General features: G+C 52.1%; 1 protein-coding gene across 2 annotated transcripts in view; it reads right to left on the reverse strand.

The window, feature by feature from the left end:
• Positions 1-14,474: 14,474 nt before the first annotated feature.
• The window catches only part of ATP9A (ATPase phospholipid transporting 9A), a 132,282-nt gene continuing 127,778 nt past the window's right edge, over positions 14,475-18,978 (reverse strand). For both annotated transcript variants that reach the window (XM_077873593.1, XM_077873595.1), the window contains exon 28: positions 14,475-18,736. In XM_077873593.1, the coding sequence (XP_077729719.1) occupies positions 18,600-18,736 (137 nt within the window). In that variant the 3' untranslated portion in view covers positions 14,475-18,599. The remainder of the gene's footprint in view (positions 18,737-18,978) is intronic.

An 18,978-nucleotide genomic window follows, 5' to 3' on the forward strand; every position in this document is an offset into this window, starting at 1 on the left:
AACCCGAGCCGCGACGTCACCCAGACCCCAGGTCGTGTGTGTCAATCACCCTCCTGATAAAACAGCACCGCACATCTGTCCCTGGCAGCCCACGCCGTCTCCGCCCCCACCTACACTCGGAAGGGCTTCATCCTTAATTCAAAGTTGGGTCATGTGGAGACAAGATGACAGGCTCACGGTGAGCTGCTGTCAAGGGGTGAAAGCTGGTGTGCCTAGAAGCAGAGTTTAAAAGCAGTTCCTCTTCAAAACCTGGTTGTCATACCACCTGATAAGCATCTTGATCCACCGGGGCAGTAGCAGCCGTCAAAGGGGGATATCAAAGGAACAATCTTGAAGCATTTATTTCCAATCCCAAAGCGAGCTTTCTACTGTGTTTGTCATAAATGTACAGTCTCCTCTTCCAGGTAACTGCAAAGTAGAGCTTGGGTGACCTCTGCAAGGCAGAGGATGCGATGCACCCTCCCGGGACATCGCACGCACACGGCCCAAGCCCACCCTCCATCAGATCTTGTGCGTGACAACGCAGACACCCATGACCACAGGCTGGAACCCTACGACATTGTCAGAAACTAGATTCTCCCAAAGACAGATATTAAGGTTCTCGGGAATCAGAGAAATGTTATCTCATGTTTCTTGTGGCATTTGAGGAAAAAAAAAAAAAAAAGCAACTGGTGTCATCACTAACATGTTATGTGGTGAAATAATAAAATGTCCTGCCAGGGGCGCCTGGGTGGCTCAGTCGGTTAAGCATCCAACTCTTGATTTTGGCTGGGATCATGAGCTCAGGGCCGTGGGATCGAGCCCCGCGTCGGGCTCTGCACTCAGCGCAGAGTCTGCTTGTCCCTCTCCCGCCCCTGCTTGTGTGCTCTCTTTCTCTCTCAAATAAATAAATAAAATCTTAAAAAAAAAAAAAAAAAAAAAAACCTTTCATAAACAAACAAAAGAGAGAGGGAGGAGAGAGGTGCCAGGTGACCAAGGCCTAAGTCAGTGGGCACACGGAATTCCCCTGACCACTGGGACTGGTTCAAGGACAAGCACATGAGCCAGTCCGGGCCAGGGTCACACCAGAAGCCTTCAGCTGGGCTCTGGACAGACTCACTCTTTCCTGCTGGAAAGGAAGGTGGAAGGATGTGGCCACCATGGCAACAGGAGGGGCGAGCTGGGGTAGAGTCCGAGCAGCGAGAGCAGAGCCAAGACAGGGAGAGAGGGTAAACAATCATTTTGTAGCGTAAGTGTGTCCTGTGCAATATCTGGGACCTACTTATGCTACAAAATTATTCCTCGTTTCTCAGAAATTCAAATTTAATTGAATGTCCTGGGTTTTATCTGGCAACCCTGCTGGTTGGGACTGGGTTAGTTGAACCCAAGAGGTAAAGCTGGGCTGTCACGGAGTCGCAGCCCCTACCCGGGGCAGGAACGCGCACCGCCCCTGCACTGCCCTCGGTTAGACAGTCATTTCCCCAGTTAGTGGGGACAGGTCCTGGGGAGTCAGGGCCCACCCCCACCCTCCCGTCTGGAAATGTCTACTCTATATTGAAGGCTGTCCCGGCCTCCTCTTGACCCCTCCTTCCCGCCTTCTTCTACGGGGCAGGCCCACTACAGCCCTCATTGTAAAACATGAGTAAACTGAGGTTCAGAGTTTGGGTGACTCTCACAGGGTCACACAGCCAAGCTTCATACCCAGCCCGGGTCCCGGGAACTACACCTCCAAGAAGGAGGGACTGGAGAACTCACTGCGCCCCCAGAAACCCTTCAGGGGGCAGCCCTGGTGGCCCCCTCTGGGTGGAAGCAGGACGCCCGGGGAGGTCTGAGCCACCGGGGCTGGGATCAGCAGAAAACCTAGAGGGCTCCTCTCCTGTGGGAGTCCCAAGGTCTGGGCACAGAGAAAGGGGAAGGACACTGAACACCCCATCCTCAGCCAGGCAGGGGAGCATGGGGCACAGTGGACTGCCGGGCAGGGGTGGGGGCAAGAAGCACCCCTCTGCCTTCCAGCATGTTCTATCCAGGCCTTTCTGGCCCTTCTCAAGTCTCAAGGGCTCCTCACTCTCAACTTTGGTTTTGCCTTTTTTTTTTTTTTTTTTTTGGTCTCTCTGTTGTTAACCACTTGGGTAAGTAAGTAAGTAAATAAATAAATAAATAAATAAATAAATAAATAAATAAAACCAACAAAGCAAACATCTGGAAAGCTTTGCAGCAAATGGCCTCTTAGAGGACCCACCCTCCCCAGAGTCAGAGCGCAAATGCCCATGGGATTTGAGACTGGCCCCCAAATGCTCTTCGAGGAGAGACACAGGCCCCTCTGTTCTCCTACCAAAGCCCTGTCTTCGCCTGGGGTCACGTCCCTCCAAAATCACCACCACCTCCAGAGGGCGGCTCCGCACCCCCGGCCCTGGCCAAGTGGCCATCAGGCTGGTGGGCCTCCCTGCTACCCCCACCTCCCGGCACTCCCCACCCCAGAGATTTCCCTTCCACTCAGCTCTTTCCCACTCTGCGGCCACTGCCTCGCCTCAGGTCTCATGCCTCCTGGCCTACACGGAACCTCCTCCGTCATCACCTCACCTCTCCCTCCACTCCACTCCACTCCAGTTGACCCCCTTTCTCACCACCACTGCCAAAGGGCGCTTCCCGAAGAACACCTTGGATAATCATATCAGTCCCTTGCTCCATGACCTTCGCTGGCTCCCATGCGCTCCTGAAATAAGTACCAGCTTCCTCACTGCGGTGGTAAACCTTCCTGTGATAGGCATCTGCTGCTTTGGTTTCCAGCCTCTTTCTCTTCTGTTGAGAAATCTGTTCTCTGTTTTCTTGGGGGACAGGGGGGAGGGGCCATAATCTCCCCCTTTGCATCATGTGGTTTGGGACTTGCCTTCCATCCCAGGTCCAGCAGGCGGCTGTGCGGCCCAGGCTGGGCTGATGAGTGCACTACAGTCCCCTGAACACAGGAATTGGTCCAGCCAGGCCAGCCAGGCCAACCACAGGGCCCTAGCTGGAACTCCTCAGATCTCTCTCTCTTTCTCTCTCGCTCTCAGTGTTGCCAGGCTTAGAAGATGCAGGCGGATGCAGGCCGGGGCACCTGGGTGGCTCAGTCTGTTAAGCATCCAACTCTTGGTATCAGCTCAGGTCATGATCTTGGGTGTCATGAGATGGAGCCCAGTGTGGGCTCCACACTCAGCAGGGAGTCTGCTTCAGATTCTCTTTCTCCCTCAGCCCCTCCCCCTGCTGGCTCTCTCTCTCTCAAATAAATAATCTTGAAGAAGAAGAAGAAGAAGAAGAAGAAGAAGAAGAAGAAGAAGGAGGAGGAGGAGGAGGAGGAGGAGGAGGAGGAGGAGGAGGAGGAGGAGGAGGAGGAGGAGAAGGAGAAGGAGAAGGAGAAGGAGAAGGAGAAGGAGAAGGAGAAGGAGAAGGAGAAGGAGAAGGAGAAGGAGAAGGAGAAGGAGAAGGAGAAGAAGAAGGAGAAGAAGAAGAAGAAGAAGATGATGATGATGTAGGCCAAGAGCTGTGAAGGGCCATCTTGCTACCACAAGGGGAGAACAGATCTGTGAGACCAACAAAGAAGTGATCTTCAAAACATCTCTAAGTCCCTGGATACAGCTGTGCCTGAAGCCAGTTAGCCACTCAGTATATTTGTCTTTTTTTTTCGATCTGAACTAGTTTGACATAAGTTTCTGTCACTGGGCAAGTCAACAATATGATTCCAACTTCCCTTGCTAGCTGTGTCCCGACTATTTTCCTGCGTGTCTCTAGGCTTCTGAGAAAAGTACCTCTTGAATAATTAGCAGAATATATCCCATGCTCCAGCCCTTGTGTCCTTGGTCCTGCTATTTCCTTGTCCTAAAACGCCCCTCACCGTGCCACTGCCTACAGAGACGTGGATTTGTCATCAGGGCATCCCTCAAGCAGGGTGGGGTGGGGTATCGCTTCCATGAGAATCGTACACGTGACACTCCCTTGCTCTCTGTCCCTCTCAAAGTATGCTTCTGTGCCCTCAAAGAATTTACCCCCAACCCTGGACTCTGGTTACTTGCACATCTCCTCTCCCCTCTCAGAGACAGGGACTTAGGTGACAAGAACTCATTCATTCTTTCAAAGAGCACAATGAGTGACACAGAACAGGAGCTCAGTGAGACCCCTTACCCTCCTGGCCACCTGGTAGAGTGTCCCAAGGGTCACTCCCTGAGGCCTTGATTATGTGACAGACATTCCACCTGCCAGGGATCTGTTACCCCATCTTTTCACACCAGTTTTCCATTGGGGAAGCCACTCCACCCCCATTACCATTCTTGGGGCCTCCCACTCTGTCTTCCATGATGACATGTGACCCAGATCCAGCCCACCAGGGCGCTCCCAAGCACCGGCCACAGGGATCATCCTGGGGCTGGATGGGCAACCAACCAGTGAGACTCAGACCTGGAACTCTTGCTGACGCTCATGAGAAGGAGATAGATACTCTGTTGGCCGGGAGTGGAAACTAGTGGAATATGATCCTGGGCTGCTGGAGTCATGGGGCAGAGAGGTTCTGGCTTAGAAAGAAGCAAACATAAGGCAAAACAAAGCCAGGGGACAGGGGTAGATGCCTGTTCATCCTAGATCCAGCCATGCCTGAAGCCAGCCCTGGCTTTTTAAGTACATGAGCCAACAAATTCCCAATTAACTGGGCTTCTGTCACTTGGAACCGTGAATCTCAGCTGATGCAACTGCCAGGTCTTCTCTCCATTGTGAGGCCTACCCCAGAGCACAAGAAGTCCATAAATACTTAGTCATTGATTAACTGAGTGCAGGCCATGCTCTCAATCCTGTCGCCATCTCCCAACTCTTCTCTAGCTAAGGTCCCCTCATCCTTCAAGTCTCCACTTATCTACGGCTCCCAGAAAGATGTTTCTTAATACTCCCAGAAAATAATTAAGTCTCCTCTGGGCCTCACAACGCCCCAGGCTTTTCCCTCATCGCACTTCTCAGGCCATTGCCTAATTGTTGGCGAGAGTAATTACTCTACCACCGTCTCCCCACCACCCCCGAAGCTACAAACTCCACCAGGTGAGACACGGTCTCACCTGCCACTGTGTTCTCAGAGTCAGCACAGAGCCTGGCACACAGTGGGGGGTTAGTACATTGGCCTTCAACTAATGCATGCACTGACACCACTCAGGAATCGATTAAAAGAATACGTCCCACATGTTTCTCAACCTCAATAAAGATGACAGGACCCCATTAGTCCTATTAGTGACTTGTCCCTTGAAGAAGGGTGCCTAGGAGGATTGGGTTTTGGGGAGGCTCAGAGAGAAAGTGCCTCTTTGTTTGTGCAAGTCCACAGGGGTAGTTAGCATATTGTACTTGATCAGCAAGCCCAACACAATTTGTGATTCATTACCGGAGACCCTAGCCACGCCCTGAAGCAAATGTCAAATTTCACACATTTAATGAACTCCATACTTGAAATATGTGGCCTGTAAAATCTGATTTACACTGCTGTTAAAATCGCTGGTGCCTCAAAAGGAATGTGAAAAGTATATATTTGTGCACAGAGAAGGGGCTCTCTCTCTCTCTCTCTCCCTTTTTTTTAAAAGACAGTAATTCACTCTGAGGCATATAAACGTCCCCTGAAGCATTATTTCAATTGCAATATTTCTTTCAGCACCTCCAATTTAGTTACCAACTTTTGAGAAGAGCGTCTGTGTTAGGTCACACGCGAGTGAAAAAGTGCCACCATGTAATTGTCAGCTCTCTGGAAGGTAAGCAGAGTTGACAGCTAAGCGGGGGACAGCCCCCCAAAGGCAGAGCAGAGCTTACCTGGCACTATAATTAAACCTGCCTTAAGTCAACACGGCCGCCTGGCAAGATGATTTTTTTTTTTCCAGGTCAGCCACAATCCTTATTTATTGGGTACTCTCACCTGGTGTTTCTTTCCTCCCTGCGCTGGCCGCTGGCTTTGGCACGTCGTGGGGACATTGGATGCCTGCAGCACCTGAACTACCTGCAGGGCAGGGACACACACAGATGGCCTCCTCCCTAGGAGGTGCTCCACGGCGCGGTGGCGACCTTCACGGACACCCCCCACAGGCCCAAAAGGACACCCCGTGTGCAAACTCTACCAATCCAGAGAATTCTGTGGGACAGAAGCCACCACCACCCTGGAGAGGACCAGCCTGGAGGAGCACCGTGGGACCGGCTGCAGGAGGAGCGGGGCTCCAATCTGATTGGTCTTTATCGCCCCGCCCCTTACCGGTGATTGGCCCGGGAGTGGGCGTGGCCCCGCTGCTGGCCAATGGCGTGGAAGAGGGAAGGCCCGGCCTCGTTCTCCGAGCTGATGGAGAGGCATGGCCCAAAAGAGATGTTCCCGTTTCTCCTAGACTTGCCCCAGACTCAGAGCTGGACTCCGTGCCGTCGTCTGGCAGCGTAGGAGCAGGGCCTGGAGAGGGAGGCCCCGAGCGGGTTGCGCGGCGGCAAAGCCAACGCGGCTGCTGCGGGGAACCTGAGCTCTTCCTTGGCCGCCGAGCATCCATTTGCGCATCCGTTTGCCCTTAATGCCCGGGAACACAGCCACGGTCCCCAGGGATGGGGGGGGGGAGCATCACCTCCTCCCCACGGCGGGCAGTCTGGGGAAACCGTTGGCCAACGTGCCCCGTGTGTGACCCACACCGAGCCCCAGAGAGTCTCCCGCCAGGACCTTGGAGTGCCGGGAGACAGAGGGGCTTGGAGGGGCGACAGGACGGCTGGAGGCGACGGACCAAGCTGCCCGGACCTGTCTGGAGGTGGATTCGCTCCTGCGACCGCATCCCCAGCTGCCCTGGTTCTCGGCGGTTCCGAGCCCAAGTGCCTCATGCTGGCAGCAAACTCCCCCACCGTCCTCCTGCTTGACGTCGCCAGGCCTGACTCGGACTGTGTGCAAGCACAGAGCTGTCACTGGTATCGGAGGGCTCTGCGTGCTGGGGCCCGTCACGCACACAGACCCACACCCACGGCACAGATACGAGCTCTCAGGCTCCGAGTGCAAGGCCTTCCGTGGCTAACGAGTTGCCAGGTCTGGAACTGAAGTGCGTCTCGCCCTCCTTATCTGTTAGGGGAGTTTAATTTCACTTCCCCGACACGGTTACAACGAGGACTCAGATAACACAAGTGGAAGTGACTGTGACATGGCATACATGCCCCCATTTGGAAGCCACATGGCTCTCAGAAGTTTCTCTTTTGAGAGGCATTTCCTGAGCCCTGGGGGGATTCTCTCGAGAATTAGAAGAGCTTTCTCATGGGTTGATCCAGCTACCAAAAGCCACAGCCCTGGACTAGGAGAAAGAGATCAGTCATAGTTGGGGCAGTGTGGTCTGGGATATGAGCCACTTCCCTGACCTCTCTGGCTCTGGGAATCCATGAGCCTGGGATCCTGAGTCTCTCAACGTGACACACAGTGGGTCCACTCTCAAAACCAACCTGAAAAGGTCAGATGACAGTGAGCTCTGGTATGATGGAGATAGGCCAGGGAGAGGGGGAGCTGGTAAACAGATGCCTTCCTGCTAGTCGGTGCTCAGTTTCTGCCACTTAGCAGCACCAGCTGCCCTTCTCTTCTTTCTGTTCCTCAATACACTGAACCCTTCCTGCCCCAGGGCATTTGCACATGCTATTTCCTCTGCCCTGAATGCTGTTTCCTCACATCTGTCAATGCTGGCTCCCTTTGTCTTTCAGATCCAAGCTCTAAATCCACCTGATATTCAAGGACACACATTCCCCACCTCACTCTGGTCAGTCCCCCCCGATGGCATCCTGATTTAAATTCATTATGGTATTCATCACTGTGAAATGAATGCACTTACCTCACTCATTTAATTCATTTGTTCATCCCATATTTATTGAACACCCACTCTGTGGGACCTTTTTTTGAAGTTTCTAGAACAGCAAATAATCCCGGCCCTGCCCTCACAGAGCATGCATTTCCATGGGCAGGACTGAAAACAGTGCTTGAACAGTGCTAGGTGGCTGAGGACAAATACAGCTGGGTGAGGGGCTAGGGGGTGACAGGGTTGTAACATTATATGGGGCAGAGAGCGAAGGGCTCTCTGAGAAGGGACGTCTGAGCACAGGGCCTAGAAGCTGCCTGGCACCCAGCGGGCACTTGATGAATACACAGACGTGGATACTGAATGGTGCCTCCAGACAGTTCAGGGGCTCTCTCTCCCCACACCCCCCACTGGTGATGACATCCCCGCGATGACTCACAGCTCAAGGCCTCTGCCCCCCCCCACCCCCAGGGCTGACTCTGCTCATAATTAGAAGGTGGGAACAGCCACAATGAGAGCAGCTAGAGAATGTGGCAGTTCCCGGGGAACTGCCATGTCAGGGAAGGAGGGACCTTGGGGTGATGAGAGTCACATCGATGGGGTTTGTGTTCGTCATCTTCGTTGGCATTTCTCAACCTCTCGTGACATGCCATGAAGGAATGCGGCTTGCTGGGGAGATGTGAAGCGGGTGCTTTTATCAGGAGCCTTGAAGCCAAGGCTCCAAGCAGATCACAGCTCAACAGAGAGACAACAGGGCCGGGCCCATCACCTAGTTGCTGCACAGCCTTGGGCCAGTTACCAAATCTCTCTCTTTTTGTTAAAGATTGTATTTATTTATTCATGAGAGACACACAGAGAGAGAGAGGCAGAGACACAGGCAGAGGGAGAAGCAGGCTCCATGCAGGGAGCCTGACATGGGACTCAAAACCAGGACCCTGGGATCACAACCTGAGCCGAAGGCAGATACCCAACCAATGAGCCACCTAGGCACCCCAAGTTACTGAATCTCTTAAAGCCTTGCTTGTACAGAAGATTCCAAGTCTCCCTCTTCAGAAAGATTCTGAATAAGGGCACCTGGGTGGCTCAGTCAGTGAAGCATCTGCCTTCAGCTCAGGCCATGATCCCAAGGTCCTGGGATGGAGCCCCACATCAGGGTCCCTGCTCAGTGGCGAGCCTGCTTCTTCCTCCGCCTGCTGCTCCCCCTGCTTGAGCTCTCTGTCAAATACATATAATAGAAAGAAAGAAGAAAGAAAGAAAGAAAGAAAGAAAGAAAGAAAGAAAGAAAGAAAGAAAGAAAGAAAGATTCCAAATATAAAGCACTACGCATGTAGCCAGAGATGCTGTTGACCCAAGACTCCACAAGCCAAACTAAGACATGATGTGATGCAAATTCGAACCACAATGAGATGCCATAATGCACCCAACAGAGGGGCTAGAAGTAGAAACGCTGGCAATAAAGAGAATGAAATGCTGAGCTGCAGGTGGGGGAAACGTTTCAAATCACATGTTCGGCAATTGCTTTGTATCCAGAACATATAAAGAACTCTCAGAAATCAACAGTAAGAAAACAAGGTAACTTAAAAAATTGGGCAAAAGACATGAACACCTCACCAGAGAAGGTATGTGAGCAGCAACCAAGCGCACGCAAAGATGTTCAGTACAATGAAAGCCTGCTAGGATGGCTAGAGCAAAACCGCGGACAAGGCCAAGTGCCCGCAAAGACGTGGAGAGGCTGGGCCCCCCGTGTGTGCTGGTGCAGAATGCAGAGACGATGGAGCCCCCAGGCAGAACAGAGTTGTTGTGATAGAAGTTACACACCATACAGTTCACCCATTTAAAGCATACTGTTCAATGGGTCTTAGTGTTATTTTCACTTGTGCAACCGCGTGTCTAACTTCAGAACATTCTCATCACCCAAAAAAGAAACCCTCTACCCATCAGCAGTCACCCCCTCACTCCCCCTATTTGCTCCATCCCTAGGCAACCATGAATCAACCTTCTGTCTCTATAGATTGACCTTTTCTGGATATTTCATAGAAATGGAGCCATACGGTACGTGGCCCGCAGTGTCTGGCTTCTTGCACTGAGCACCGTGTTCTCTCATCCATGCTGCAGCACGTAGCACACTTCACTCCTCTTTGTGGTGGAACCGTGTCCCATTGCACGGCTCCGCCACACCTTGTTTGTGTATTCATCGACTGCTGGACATTTCTGCTTTTTGGGTGTCGTGAATGGTGCTGAGCATTGGTGCTTCTATGTGGGCCTGACCCATGTTCAGCCTCCCTGTGACGCTTTTCTCACCTCCAAAATGGGGATGATAGCACCTGCCTCCCAGGATTGTGAGGGGTTGGTGGGGAAACACTGCAACTCTTAAAGACTGTGATAAGGCAAGGCCTACTATTTCTAGTCAGGTTCCTGAATCTTCTGGAACCTTCTCTTAACACTCGATGAATGACTCAATGGCCCTGAGTTAGACGTTCCAAAACGGTTCAAATGGTCAATTTCATGTTATGTATATTTCACCACAATAAAAATTAAAAAATAAAACCTCAGTTTTTACTGAGCCCTAACCATGGGCCTGGGCCTGGGCTGGCTTGGCTCGGGATGAAACCAGAAGTCAGTGCCTCCCAAGCTGTCCCTTAGATGCCTGAAGAGCAGAGCCAGTGAAGAGGCATCGCCTACATGGGCACCAGCTGCCCTTCCCCCCAACACATTGCCCAGGCCTTGTGTTTTTGTTTTTTTTTTTTACAATTCAAGCAAAATTTGCCTTCTACTCTATTACAATAATGAATTTGCTTCCATGAGAGAGAGAGAGAGATGTTAAACAACTGGCCATTCAGTGACTTGTTCTCATTTTGTCTCCCAAATCACCCAGGAGTGGAGGCTTTGGGAAGTCCCCTTTCTCCTTTGGCTACATCTACCCCCTGCTCCGAAGGCGTGTGAGCGTCCCTAGGGATGCTCAGGCCAGCCCAGCGCCATGCAGGCAGGTTTGCTTCCCACGCAGAGTGCTGCTGGGAGAATGGGACCCAGGGTGGGCATTGCCTTTGAGCTCAGCAAAGGCCAGCGCAAAGACTCGGGGTGAGATATTGCCTCTGCGCCCAAGATCTGAACTCACGCGAGGAATCTCTCCAGTTGGGTGACCTCCGTGTTTGAAGAAAACGTGTGCCCCAGTCTGGGAGCAAAGCTGCCTCCCTCCACGTACAGCCCACCCTTTGCTCAGAGGTGTCGATGGGAGGTGTAGCTGCCACTTCAGTCTCTCTGCACCTGCAGCCAGGACCATGGGCCTCGTGGCCGATCCCATAAGAACAGGTGAGGAACCGAGCTCAGAGAATGTAAGGAATCGGCCCCCTGTCACTCAGTAAGTATGGGAACTGGTGTTCAAATCTGTCTCTGTTCCAGCTGGGTCCATGGCACGTTTCCCTGGGCTGCCCGGCCCCCCAATTCCAGCACATTCCCTAAAACGGCACTGCATTCATGTCTAGTCTCACTCCCACTGGGGCCCAGAAGAAAGGCAGCGCTTTCTCTTGGTGTCTTCCTCAAGCATGAAGCCATTTTGGAGCAAAAGTCTCCACGTCTGCACAAGTCAGCCTGGCTAGCGGGTTTTTCCTGGTCTGATTTTCTCTAATTCTGCTGGTGATGAGCTGCCTAAGAAAATTATGCTAAGTTATGTGCATAGAGAGTAGCATCTTACACTCTAATTATTGGCCCCGTCTCTGAAGAATTCCGGAGCAACTCACCTCTTTCTTTGGGTCTGATTAATCGTTTGGGCCAATTTAAGCCCCCACCCCCAACCCCACTTGAATCAACAGGGCTCTGGATGTCATTAGCTACTCCAATTGCCTTTTTAAAAATCTGTTTCACATAAAAGGACAAATGAGAATGAATATTTGCCCATCTTTAAGACACTAACTACATTCTTTTCCACAGCCTGTTCTCGTTATTCCTTCTTTCTTCGGGAGGAATTTGAACACAGCCTGGGCTCCCGCACGCAGTTCATGACTGCAAAAGCCTTCCTCTTCGAAATCAGACCCAAGCGGGCATATTCTGGAAATGTGGCAGCTTTGAAGAATGTGACCCAGTGGGGTTTTTCTCTACCTGTTCTCCTCCCGGACTCACCTCCCACTTCTTAGGTGGCCTGCTTTCCAGGACTCGCGAATGAACAGCCGCCAACTACACCCCAAGCAGAACAGAAGGCCTTGGTAGTATTTGCTGGAAAAGCAAGAATTTCATCCAAGGACCAGCTTCGTCTTCCCTTTATTTAATAGGGTCGCTTATGCCAATAAAATCACAAAAAATATCAGGGATGAGAGTGGGTTGATTCCAATGGGAGGGGTGGGTCTCCCCGGAGCCTTTGCAGACCACAGAAGTGGAAATGAGATCAGGCAGGGATGGGTCAGTGAGGCAGTGAAACAGGGCCTTGCAGACGCAGTTCAAGCACAGCGGGCAAACTTGAATAACGCTTGCTCAGTTCTCAGGGCTCCTTAGCCTGAATGCCATGGTCTGCAGGCCTATGTCCCTGCCCTCATCTCCTCTATGCTCCCCCCCTTGGTCTTAGCGCTCTAGCCATGTGCCCCTCCTTCTGCACCTCCCACATACCCAGCCTTTCCAACCCCAGGGCCTTTGCACTACACAAACGCAGCTTCCGCCAGACCTTGCCACGACTCCCTCTTCTCCATCCTTCAGGCTCCTGCTTCAGTGGGCCCATCCCTGAAGGGCACTTCCCTCCCTCCATCACTTTCTCCAGTCTTACCTGATCAATACCCTCGGGTCAGCACCCAACGCATAGTAGGTGCTCAGTAAATGGTGAATGAATGACAAAAAAGTCAGTGTATTCCATATAACCCCTGGCACCCTTACTCTTTCAGGATTCTGCAATCTTGAAAGTTGAAAAATATTCCTGGGCGTATCCGGACCCAAGTAAAGAAAAGAAAATGCTTTGCTCTTAAAAACCTCTTGAAAATGGACCGCAGAGGCTCGGAACACCAAGCTCCCGGCGTGAGCAAACAGAACCTGCAGGCTGATTCAAAGAAACAGGGCCTGCCCCGCCATCAGGCGCAGGTTGCGGAGCCAGTGACTTCACAGTATGATTCAATTACCCCAAATCTTAGCGGGAATGCACTTCAAAGTCCAAACCTCAACACGGAAGGCTGAGGGGTGGCTTGGCTTTGACATTCCTCTCTGCAAAGACGCTACGTTATAGAGAACGCATCCACCAGAGGGGGGGCAGGAGGGAAAGGGGCACCCCAGAATCAGGCGTATTTGTCTGCTATGGCCTCGAATGGAAACCGATCCGGGGATGCGTGATCCTCCAAAAATCTGCCAGCCCCCAAAATGCTGAAGTTACCCCTCCAACCGCAGCCACATGGAGAATGAAATTAAATCCCACGGAAAGAGTTGACTTTTTTTAACATTATGCAATGTTTGGGTGAAGGAGAGGGGGAGCTATCAGGGGGAAAAAAAAAAAAAAACCTCCTCTTTTTTTTCCCAGAGTTTAGCAAAGCTATTTCTAGCTTTTAATGATACATTTCACCATCACTACATGGGTAGTTTTGCGAGGCCCGAAGGCGGGACCGTTCTTGTTATGTAACCCATTTCAAGTAGGAAATTAGCAAGTCCTGAATGAATTCTGTTACTGTGCTCGACTTCTGGAAAGTTTGGAGCGACTGCAGTTCTATTTTGAGGTGAGCAAATCCATCATTTATAGATCTCCTCGCAAATACCGCAGGGCTTCATGTCACCCTGAAACGTTTCATAACAAAAACAGTTAAAGTACTTGGGGTGTTGGAACATTTCGTCTCAAAACCTTATTAGCCTGAATAAGGAGTAGGGCAAGTCTTCCCGGCTGCCAAATATTCAAGAATACAAATATCCAAGATCAAATAAATATTCATCTCCCACCACCACCACCACCACCCCTTCCAACCCTAGTGTGTGTGTGTGTGTGTGTGTGTGTGTGTGTGTGTGTTTAAGCGAAGTCCAGCAAAATAGTCTGGTCAACAACATAAAAAGAAATGTCTGTTTTTAACAGAGACGTTGGCCATGAAATCAGTTTTGAGCTATGAAAGCAGCGTCTCGAACAGAGCAGCCGGGCTGGTGGACCCTCCCGGGGTTGAAAACAGGAAACATAAAGGTCTTTGGATCTCAAGTTCCCCCTAGTGGCGAGCGGGGAGCGGTGTCTGCGCGCCCATGGAATTTCACAGCCTCTGGCTGGCTGCTTTGACAGGTCGGGGTTCAGGAAAAGGATCGTGGGCACCCCCAGGTGAGGAGCACCGAGGAAGATTTACAAAACACGTCCTCTGCTTCCTGCACAACAGCCTACAAACCTCCTCTGCCTAAAACACAGGTGACCGCATTCCCAAATCTTCTATCACTTTTTTTTCAAAAGGTATCTAAACTGATCAAGGACTAGGTGTATAAACAAACGAACAAAAAATGGATCTTCTAAAACGTTCCCCTTTTTCCTATTTGTATCGGATCACCTTTTGAAATGCTGACAGGTCTGGAATAGACAACAGTAAGAATAATAAACAAGGCATGTTTGTTTTTTTTTTTTGCCAAAAATCGAAATAACTGGAGAAAAAGTCATTCACACTTTGTGTACTATGAGATACACACAAAACTAGGAGCATTAGAATAAAAAAAAAAAAAGCCTTCATTTTGACACCAGAATTCATGTTTCCACACAAATTAAAATGATCCCCAAAGGCATAAAGTACACAAGCTTTATTGGGCAACAGCAACGGGCCAGGCTGGCAGACAATGAAAGGAGAACCGCTCAGAAACACGCAGGATCACATGTGTATCATCACAGGATCGAGAATTTAAATCATCTGGGAGTCCCTGCTAAATTAAAGCATCCTGGACCAGAGCTTCCCTCTAATGACAAACGCTGTCCTGGTGAGGATCACACGTAGTGACCTACTCATGAGGCAGGCCCGGACTCCTAGGAGAGTTAACAGTCAGCCCCATCGCAACAAAATAATAAATTAGTCACAAATCTTTTTGTGTGCGCACCCCCCACCTGCCTTCCCCCCACCCCCCCACAAACGCAGGATTCACTGACGTTGCCCAGGACGTTAACGGAGGGCACCTCCGACCACGCGGTGACCGGGGCGGAGCGGCAGGTGAAGCTGTGGCCTGAGCAGACGGCGAGGAGCTCAGGCCTCCGGTGTGCATCTCAGGTCCATTCAAAGACATAATGAACATACATTAATGGAAATTATTTCCCAAGAAGGATACACGATCAGAGGCTTTACATTCAAGGAAGGGAGGAGAAATAAAATCTGTTGTATTTACAAAGCTCCTTGTACGCTTTTCCACGAAACCGAAGCTGGGAGTTAATGGGATTTTAATGCAAACCAAGTATCGCATCAAAACACTGGAGGTGACATCACACACACACACACACACACACACACACACTTAAACACACAGAAGATTAAAGATCAAAAACAGATGACAGGTGTTCGCCTTCAACAGGATAGAGGGGAAGCACGTGTAGGTCCCATCGGCAAATTTGGCAGAGGTTTAAAATGCTGCCCCGTAAAGGCATGAGGGCGTTCCCATCCCCACCCCCAGTAAAAACAAAACAAAGTATAAAAACAAAAGTCCGGAGAAGGAATAGGCATTATCGTGTCGATTTCCAGTGAGCACAAAACTCAAAATACATTCAGAAGTTGTCAGAGTAACGGCGGCCTTCGGCGGAGAGCACACCGAGGGCAGGGGGAGCAGACGTCGGTATTTAAGATCGCTGCTGCACGAGAGGGCTGCACTTGGTACGGGAAGCTGGCCTGGGACCTGGACATAACAACCCCATCGGTGGGAGCATCCCAGCCCCCGGTGGCTGCCAACAGCTGCTTTGCTCCGATGTCAAGATGCTCCCGGGGGTGCCCCCTCCTCGCTCCGGGGCCAAGCCGGCCGCCCCAGGCAGCTCGGTCGGCACGGCCAGTCTCGCCTGGCACCACGGGCAACACGCACGTGAGCCTGCGCGCCCTCCAAACTGGGATCAACACTGTCAGGCATCGGAAATCACTGAAGGCGGAAGAAGCTTGTCTGGTCATTTGCGTAAGAGGAAGGAAGGAGGGAAAAAGGAGAACGCACAAAGAGATCCCGCTGTCCTCACGCGCACACAACCATCACCGAGAAACAGACTAGGAGTCATCACAAAGTAATGAAAGTGCTTATTGCGACAGAAATACATAGTGGTGTCAGGAGGGCAGGGGGACTTGTCATTTTTGCTTTAAGGAGAAACGTCTGAACACGGATTGCGAGCCGGGGGGTGGGGTGGGGGGTCCGGCCTCAAATTACATCAGCTGTCAGACACTTTGGTCCCCCCACCCCGCCCCGAGGTCCAAGGGGAGGGGAGGGGGGTCAGTGGTGTTTCCTAAATTCTTTCCAGATTGGTAAACCAAGAAAAAGGCCAAAAGAATCCTGATGCCTAAGGTTTACGAACTCAGGAGGTTCCTAGAAATTAGCTCGGGTGCGTGTGTCTCCCCCACACCTAGGATGGCACGCGCGTGTGCCCTTTCTCCGCTGGGGTCAGTCTGCGGGGCCCGGGTAAGCTTCCTGTGCTCTCAGACGACTGGAGGCTCCGGCCCTGGACGGGCCGCTCCACCGCGTGGCGGTCTGGGCGCCACTTGGGTCTGGGTGCCTCTGGCCCCTGACTGCCTCCACCAGAGCGCGGCTGGCACAACGGAACGAGGGTTTCCATGGCACAGACAAGCCTCCTTCAGCCTCCGGGGGCGGGGGCGGCTTCGGCCTCTCTGAGAAGCTTCCTTCCTTCCGGGGTATCTCACGTGTTGACCTCAAAAGTCAACTCCCACACCTGGATCAAAGGTGGGACTTGGGGCAGAGAGAGACCACCTCCCTGAAGCTCCTGGGAGTGTCTCACATTTCCCAACCGTGGTCCCACAAGGCGGACCTGCAGGGGCTGTCACCTGCCCGTGTAGAAGGCCAGGCTCAGGGTTTTGCAAACTCAGAATGCAATCGGACTTCCAACTTCCAATGCAAGCGTGAAACTCGGAGCCCGACGCAACCCTTCCCTACCTTTGAAAACTCCAGAACATCACTCGGGAAAGAAGTCACACCTGTTCCACGTTCCTGAGAGTTCTGGACCAGGGTCCTATTCCTAAATAACCACTCATTCGCTGCAACCTATATCCTCTGTAGGTCTTTTCCGTTGGGCAGAAACGGCTGGCCCAGGAAGGCAAACACACTGCGGAAATGCACAATCTTAAAACAGAAGCGATGTCACAGCCCGCTTACCAGTGCCTGAAACCTACTGTCCTCTTTATATAAAGTCTTAAAAGGGCAACATAAACCCACGAGCACGTCGAGAGTGCTCCCCAGGCAAGGAACTACCTCCTGCTCCTCCCGCCCCCCCCTCCCCCAGGGCAGGTTGGTCCTGCCGCCAGGCTGGAGCTCCCATCCCTGGAGCGCACACGAGAAGCGTCATGCTGAAGGGCTGAGGGAATTAATCACACACCCAAGATCCCAAACACGGTCAGCTCTGGCACACACACCAACCGCGCCGATGGCCTGCATGTGTGGCTGCGGCGCCGAGTGACTTGAAAACCCAAGAATCCTTGCCCTGCCACGTCCGGGGCTTGAAACTCCCTTCTTCCTCTGAAACGAGCAGCCACAGCTTTATAAGAAACACACATGCGTGTCCTCTGTCCTGGCAGGGGGAGGACTCTCCACCCCTGGCTGCCTTTCAGCAAGGTCCCCCCTTGAAATCCGTAGGCAGCGCCCCGGAGCCCAGACCCCCAGAGCGGCGGCCCCAGGGCCTCCTCCCCGATGGGGGGCGGGGGGCTCCTTGCCTGAAGCTGCCGCCGACAAACGAGGAACAGCGACACGGTGAGATGCCTCTGCCTTTGTCATCCAGCCTCCTGATAGGAAACAGATTTCTGTGGAAGCAGGAACCCCCATCCCTGACCTCGCACTCAGGACACTCCGAGGGGCCGAGCCACATGTGCGACGTTGTCTAAAGAATTAGTTGAGTCTCTTATCACTCTGTCGACACGTTTAGGAGCTGTTCAGTGGCACGTTTCCTGCTAAAACAACTGCTGAAAATGGCTGAGGGTGTCCTCAGAGAGCCACAGGCTTTATAATTGTTACCAGGTCCGAACAAAGCGGGATAACACCTTTGAAATTCTTTTTACGAGGTGGCAGGTGAAGCTAAGTCAAGTGCTGGAGACGCTGAATCTGAGGGAGAACAGACTGGATTTATGGCTCGCTCTTTCTCTCTCTCTCTCTCTCTCTCCTCTCCTTTGCCCCGTGTCACCCTAGGAAGCCGGTGTGGCTTCAGTAAGCAGAGCTGCCTCGGACAGGACGCTTAGCATGTCCACCTTGAGATTACTATCCAGATAAACTGTTTACCAAAGTCACTGTCTTTTCCCACAAGTCCATACCAAGCGCTTTTTAACATTTCTCCGAAACGGGTTTTTAAGAGCGAGAAAGACGTGAAGAGGACACATACATCGGGATTGTTTAAAACAAAAACCAAAACCCCTCTAACAATCGTCAACTGGACAGAAACTTTTTATCACATGACAACAAAATTCAAGTCATAGGAAGCTTGCACAGTGACCCACTTGTAACTCCGTTTGCTGAGCCACCGGCTTTAACATATGTACATTCACTCAAGGCCGAACCGTCGGGGCCCGAGCAGGCCCACGGGGGCCCCTTCCAGGAACCTCCCCGTCCACTCGGCGTCGGGACCCCGCGCACGTGTTAGCGATTACTGCAGGATCTGCAGGTGGCGGTTAATAAAAACGCAACTTGATCTCTGTCCACCAGGAGAGTGCAGAGGCCGTGCCCTGGGCCAGCGCGCGCCTACGACGTGAGCTTCGAGTAGCTGGGCGGGGAGAACCGTCTCCGCAGATACTTGAGAACGTACAGGGGCAGACAGCTGACCAGAGTGATGACGGAGACCTTCCACAAGAACGACAAAGTGGCGATGAAGTACACATCTGCAAGCAAACGGGAAGATGGCTGTGAGCACGTGGAATGTTCTGGAAGGCCTGTGTATATGGCTCAGGAGCAGCCGGCACGGCTATCCCGGGGGAGAGCTGTCTCCCGTCACTGACACACGGCCTCCTGGCTCAAGTCCCTGTCCTCGGCTCTGTGTCAGGGCCTGGACTCGCCCCACTCCCTCCTGTCTCTCTGACCTGCTTCCGCAGCTGAATCTACAGCCGCTGAAATGCTGCTTCCA

The sequence above is a fragment of the Canis aureus genome, chromosome 26 (assembly GCF_053574225.1).
Source record: "Canis aureus isolate CA01 chromosome 26, VMU_Caureus_v.1.0, whole genome shotgun sequence".
Taxonomy (NCBI): domain Eukaryota; kingdom Metazoa; phylum Chordata; class Mammalia; order Carnivora; family Canidae; genus Canis; species Canis aureus.